The sequence below is a fragment of the Belonocnema kinseyi genome, chromosome 7 (genome assembly GCF_010883055.1).
Source record: "Belonocnema kinseyi isolate 2016_QV_RU_SX_M_011 chromosome 7, B_treatae_v1, whole genome shotgun sequence".
Taxonomy (NCBI): Eukaryota; Metazoa; Arthropoda; class Insecta; order Hymenoptera; family Cynipidae; genus Belonocnema; species Belonocnema kinseyi.
In genome coordinates, this window is record NC_046663.1 from 46,158,266 (window position 1) to 46,165,407 (window position 7,142).

At 26.3% G+C, this 7,142-nt stretch overlaps 1 protein-coding gene across 1 annotated transcript in view; it reads left to right on the forward strand.

Annotated features, from left to right (window-relative positions):
- The window catches only part of LOC117176215 (autophagy-related protein 9A), a 55,894-nt gene extending 50,591 nt beyond the window's left edge, over positions 1 to 5,303 (forward strand). Inside the window, exon 7 of the mRNA XM_033366349.1 lies at positions 5,080 to 5,303. Coding sequence (XP_033222240.1) covers positions 5,080 to 5,235 — 156 coding nt within the window. The 3' untranslated portion in view covers positions 5,236 to 5,303. The remainder of the gene's footprint in view (positions 1 to 5,079) is intronic.
- Positions 5,304 to 7,142: the final 1,839 nt, after the last annotated feature.

Genomic DNA, 7,142 nt, shown 5'->3' on the forward strand with positions numbered 1-7,142 from the left:
GAGGTCGGATTCGGATTCAGCGCAGCAAAAACCTTCGGGTATACTAGGTCTGGTCTCTGGTTCCGGACCTTTGTCAAATTTTGTCGGCCTGTGTTATTTGCATAAATAAACTTTTTTCTACCTCTAATTCTTTGCAAGGCCATAAACGATCCTTTAATATTGATTAACATTTCCCGAAAAAAATTTCCGCGTTATTTAAACTTTTATTTTTCAATATGGGTGAAAAAATATTGATCTTAGGGCTGACTTGATCAGCTGTTACACTCATCAAATGGCCTTAATGTGCATAATGAAATGGAGTTTTTAAAAGATCACACCCAATGGTAAAAATACGATGCGCACATAGAAATTTTCAATAAGCGTGAATCTACCAATTGTGGGTTACCTCAGGTTGAGTTCAACTGAGTGGAATATGCAGATTAAAATTTTAAAGAATTAATTTTTTCGAATGAGAAGTATGAAGTGGTAAATTTGAATAGGGCCATGTTGATTAATAAAAGATTTAATAAATTAAAATGAAATAATATTGTAATATATTATAATTGATGTAACAATTTATTTAAAAATTGAATGATTATTTAGTTGTAATTCTCTCTTTACAATGGTTTCAATAGATTATCCTGTACAGGAATTATAAAATTTAGACTGAATTAAGTGGCATTCAACTTATTCAGAGCTAATGATAATGGCTGCATGGAGTCCAGGTGTTATATAACCTACAGATTGTAACATATTCATTTTTCAGTTTCAGTAATAACGAGTTTTTATAAACTTAAATTTTAAAAAAATTCAGCTTTTGATGTGTATAATATGTAAATAAATTTTTAACATTCAAAAGTGGTGTGATGCAAATATGTGAAAAAAAATTTTCAACAAAATCAAAAAAATTCCTGAAAATAAATAGTCTGTAAATAAAAGTAGACTGCATGTATACCAGAATTTGATTAAAAGTTGCCCATTGAACTATCTCTTAATAAATAATTTAAAATATTTGAATTAAATTTGTTTTATTTAAATTAATAATTTTCTATCAGAACTATGGTTCCTCTATCGGTTAATGCTGATTCATAATCGCTACTGAATGGGTCCGAGAAAAAAATTACGTGACCGATTAAAAAAGTTGATTTCTCAATCAAAACTCACTCTAACCTATGGGCGGCTATCTGTAATTCCAGTAACAGATACGCAATTCAGAAAAACTAAAAATCCATTCAAATGCAAGTGAATGGATTTTTGTTTCCTGAGATAAGTTACATAAATTTATTATTTACTTTGAGATTATATAATTGAATATTATTTTTACAATAAAAGTTTATTTCTTATTTAAAATACATCTATTACAATTATATGATTTAAAAAAAAATGTTTGTGATATTTTCAAAATACTACTACTATTTTCAAAATTATGTGTAGGATATGTTTTAACTTTTTCGAAAGTCAGTAGAAAATGTTATCAATAATTCAAATGCTTAGAAATGAAATTTCAAGTTTAAAAAAAATATGGAGTAAAAATTAGTCGGATGTTTCAAAGAAAATAATTCTTTAATGCTTTTTATACTGTAAACTGATTAAATAATTATTAACTGAATCTGTTAAAACTTACATTTTCTGGGCTTAGTTTAAAAGGTTATTAATAAATACAAATGTCAGAAATGGCAGTTCAAATTAAAAAAATATATATAAAGTAAAGATTATTTGGATGTTTACATTCTTTCAGAATCTACATTCAGCAAGGATTTAAGTGCTCAAAAACTTTTAACAACTAAATAGTTATCCGAAAATTGGGTAAATAATAAGAATTAAAATAAGAGTCTACTATCATGTTTTTAGTTCGGAATTCATTTAGTTTGCTTAAAAATTTTATTATTTGATTAAAAATTTAATTCTTTTTTCGAAAATGCAACTGTTTATTTAAAAAATCATATTTTTTTCTCAGAAATGTAGTTTTTAAATTATAAATTGAATCTTTCAATTGCAATCCGCAGTTAAGCCAGGTCCAATTTTAGGTTATTGTCACAATGAGATTATCAATTTCCACATCCATTTCCTTGAACCCGGATAACTTTTTTTTTATCAAACTGATTCAGATTGTATAGATTTTAAAAAATTTGTTTGAAAAGTGTCTGTTTGGTAGTCTATTCTATATGTTTATTCAATTATGGTATTTCTCCTAAAGTTAAACAATTTGCTGAATGAAAAAATTGTCTTAAAATCTTCCTGATTCTTTATTAACCATTTTTAAATCTTTTGAATTTTTTAAAAATATTCTCTTTAAGTTAAGTTTTTCAAATAAAAAAAATCCTATTTTATAATTTGCCTATAAATTTTAAATTAAATTTTTTTTTAGTCTAAAAATGATGTTAAGTATTTTCTGTTAATGTGAAGAGTTAAATTAATCGATAGGTTGATTTCTATGTTCATGGTGGTAAAAAAGTTATCTACATCAGAGTGGCCACATGTCAGGGAAGTCAAAGAAATGTCAGGGAAAATAAAGTTTGTCAAGGAAGTCAGGGAAATGAAGCAGCTGTCAGGGAAAATATAAATTTACATGTTTTTATAATATTTTGGAAGCTCTTTCTAATATCATTATAAATATTTTTTCAATGTACATTCTTTAAAAATATAATTTGATTATTAGTTTTTTATTTGTAGCTATTTCTTTATTTACAGTTTCCTTTAGTTAATTAATCAGGTCAGAAAACTTAGGGGCTTTACAATGGGCTATGAATCGCTTTTGTAAAATCAAACCTTGTTAACAAAATTACCCCCTGTAATGAAAAAAGTATTAAAAAAAAGACTAGGCTAGATTTTTTTTCTATTTTTTTGCTTTACAATCTGATATAAACATTTTTTTTAAATCAACCCTTATTTTAAAAAGCAACCCCCTGTGTTGTAAAAACGTATTTAAAAAAAGGAAACTATCTAAAAGGAAAATACTTCTAGAATATTAACACGGTATTTTTAAAGCAAAACTTAAGAGCAAAATTATGACTGATGCAGACTGATGCCAACAATTGTATACATTCACTGTTGAAATTGTTGTGTTCTTAATTTTTGTGCAATGTCATATAAATCGCTTTTGTTAAATTAACCCTTCTATATAAAAGAAAAACCCGGTAATGAAAACACGTATTGAAAAAAGTCAATATATACATAGATGGAACTTAGTTATAAAATAGTAACGTAATACTTTTAAGCATAATTATTTCTCATCAAAATTATTTTCCAGTGTATGTGTGTCTATTCAAAAAGTATAATTTACCTTTTTCGATGCATCTTTTAATGCTTATAAACAACTTCCAGCACAACAATTATTAACGAGTAAAATCCATTTTTATATAAAGAACAATCTAAATGTCCAGAACGATTGAAATTTTTTTGAGAGCAGACTTTTTATAAAATAATTGTTTCAAATATTTATTAAAACTATTTTTAAAAATAAGTTGAAATTGTTTTGAAATCCTAAAAAGCACTTTTCTGAATAGGGATTCTGGGGATCTACATGTATATTGTAAAATACATTTTGGCTTTTATCTGTGTTTTATCTTGGATCTGTTATCTATGAGAACCATTTGCCCAAATCGCATTCGAAAAAAATGCATCCCGTTCTGTATAAAATTGTCATATAATACCAATAAAATTAAGATTAACTTCACGATAAGGGCAGTTTTTTGGGGTTAATAAAACTTGATCATTTACGGCATTGAGTCGATAAAAAAATCAAGTGAACGATCTACCTGGATAACGTCGAACTTGTATGGGTTTCCCTAATGCAATTGTCCAGAAATGTACATAGTCTACGACTAATCAAATTCAGACGAATTTCGGTATAAGGATAGTTTTACGGGGATACTAAAACTTGATTCCTTACAACATTAAGTCGATAAAAAAATCATGTGACCGATCTACCTGGATGAAGTCGAATTTATATGGTTTTCACTCCAAAAATGTACATATTCGGCTACCAATCAAATTCAGACCAATTTTGGGACAAGGGTATTTGTTTGGGGATGCTAGAATTTCGTTTTTCTAGAATTTCTAGAATGCTAGAATTTCGGCGACTTGATATTATGTTATAATTATGTACAGAACGGGATGCATTTTTTTGTTAATGTGATTTTGGGCAAATGGTTCTCATAGGTTAATAACACATATAAAAGTCAAAATGTATTTTACAACATAAATGTAGATCCCCAGCATCCCTAATCACACGGCTGCTTTTTAGGGTTTTCAAATTATTTCAACTTATCTTTAAAAATAGTTTTAAATACTAATTGAAAAAATTAGTTTAGAAAAAGTCTGCTCTCAACAAATTTTCAATCATTCTGAACATTTAGATTGTTCGTTATATGAACATGTATTTTTTTCGTTAAAAATTTGTTTGTAATTAAGTTGTTTGTAAGTAAGTACCATTTATGTAGAAAAAGACTTTTTTCAATACGTGTTTTCATTAGAGGGTGTTGTTTTTTTATATAAGTGTTAATTTTACAAAAGCGAGTGATATGTCATTGGAAAATAAAGAAAGAGCACAACAATCCCAGCAGTTAATGTATACAATTTTTGGCAACAGTTTGCAGGTTTGTATTCGGATACAAATACGGGGGTTGTTTTTGTAACGATTAGGGGTGCAGAATAATTTTGCTCCTCAGTTATGCTTGAAAAATATTGTGTTAATATTTTGTAAGTATTTTCCATCTAGATAGTTAATTTCTTTTTAATGTTTTGCAGCACAGAGTGCTGCTTTTTAAAATAAGGGTTTATTTGAAAAAAGTGTTTCATATCACATTGGAAAGCTGATAAAGAGCAAAAAATCTAGCCTAGTCATTTTTTAATACTTGGAAAAAATACTTTTTCATAAGGGGGGGGGGGGGGGAATTCTTAAATTGAAATATTTAATCTTGTGGCCACCTTCTACATTTATTGATGGTAACTATCTCTGATGATAATACAGATTCCTCTGAAGAAAACGTTTTCATTCTTTAGAAGCCTTTTAAAATTTAAATTTTCCAAAACTTTAAGTATGATTCCAGGCTCGAAATTTTATCTCTGGTTTTAATGAAAACTTTATTTGAATTTCAGGTAAGAAGAAGAGGTTACCAAGAAGTGTCCACTAGGAGTATTTGGCAACCAAGTCCTGTTCAGGAACTTGCTACGCTTCCTGAGGTTAGGCAAGAACGAGCCCCTCTACTCCTTCATCAAGATTCATCCAGAAGATTTAATGTAACAGGCTCCTAGGGTAGTAACTAACCTTTTAACTAATTTGCGTAATGATGATCCTTAATAAAATATTTTTATCTACAGTACAGTCATTTTTTCCTTGTCCATTTAGTAGAATAAAAGCCACTTACCAATATATACAAAATTAAAATGTTACGCTCCTAAACATTAAAAAATATTATTTTATTCATTTTTTAAAAACAATTCTTATTCTACAAACGTTCAAAGTATTACATAATACTTGAATGACTCATTTAATTTATCCATTTGTAAATAGTTGAAGTATAATTAAATCAATTTATTTTAAAAAAGACCAATTAGACCACAATAGGAATAAATATACAGGTAGGATAGTAGCAAATTCCAGCATTGTTTTTTTTTGTTTTTTGAAAATATTTAGTCTCTATTAGTTCCCATGAACTGATTGCAGTTGAAATAATTTTTTAACTTAAATGGTAAATCTTCAACCAAAAATATGAATTTTAAACCAAGTAGCTGAATTTTTTACCTAAAAGAATAATTTTCTACCAAAAAAGACTGATTTTCTACAAAGCACATGAAAAAAGATTTTTTAACCAAAAATACAAGTACATTTTTAGTTAAAACAATAATTTTTCAAAAAAAAAAAAAATGAATTGCCATGTAAATAATTAATTTTTTAAGTCAAAAGACAAATTTTCCCCTAAAAAGATACAGTTTAAATAAAATATATAAATTTTCTACTGAAAAAGATAAGTTTACAAAACAAAAACTAGAATGGTTCAATTTGCAGTTAGAAAAGTAACTTTTTAACAACAAAAAACGAGTTTTCAGTAAAATTAATTAGTTTTCTACTAAAAAGGTAAATTTTTAACAAAAAATAGAATAGTTACATCTTCAGTTAAAAGAGAATTATTTTTAACTAAAAAGAAACGAATTTCCAGCCAGAGAAATTAATTTTTAATCACAGCGATGAATTTTAAAACCTAAAGATGAATTTTCCATGAAAAAAGAAATTTTTAACTAAATAATTTTTTTTCAACCAAATCAATTAATTCTTATTAAAAACTAGAATAATTAAATTTTCCACAAAACATTTTATAACGAAAAAGATAAAATTTCTATGAATAAAGGTAAATTTTCCAGATAAGTGGAATAGTGAAAGTAAAAATATTTAATTTTTAGTTAGTAAAATAAATTATTAACCAAAAAAGAATTTTCAATAAACTAGTTAAGTTTTCAGTCACCGAAATTAATTTTTAACCAAAAAGATGAAGTGTCAACTAATGAAAGTACTCTTCTACCAAAAAATAGACGGATTTTCAACACATAGTTGAATTTTCTTCTCAAACAGATAAATTACGAACTAAAAATAGATTAACTTAATTTTCAGTAAAAATAACTTAGTTTTCAATAAAACCTAAGTAAATTTTTCAACGAAATAGTATAATTTGTAATCAAGAAAATTTTATTTTTATCAAAACAGATAAATTTTCCATAAAAACTGGAAGTAACATTTACAATACAAAAATTAATTCTAAATAAGAAAAAACTAATTTTAACCAAAAAAATCGATTTTCAACCGATAAGATGAATTTTCTACAAAAATAAACGAATTTTTAACCAAACACACGAATCTGCAATCAAATATTTGAAATTTTGAAGCAATTTTCAACAAAAAAGAGGAGTTAGTCACTAAATAAGCTTAAATACAATATTATCCTGCAAATTCGAATTTTCAATAAAATACAGGAGTTTCCAGCAAAATCGATTAGTTTTCTACTAAAAATATAAAGTTTTAAGCAAAAATGGAATAGTTACATCTTCAATTAAAAAATAATATTTTTTAACTAGAAAGAAACGAATTTCCAGCCAAAGAAATTAATTTTTAATCACAGTGATAAATTTTCAAACCTAAAGATGAACTTTCTATAAAAAAAAGAATT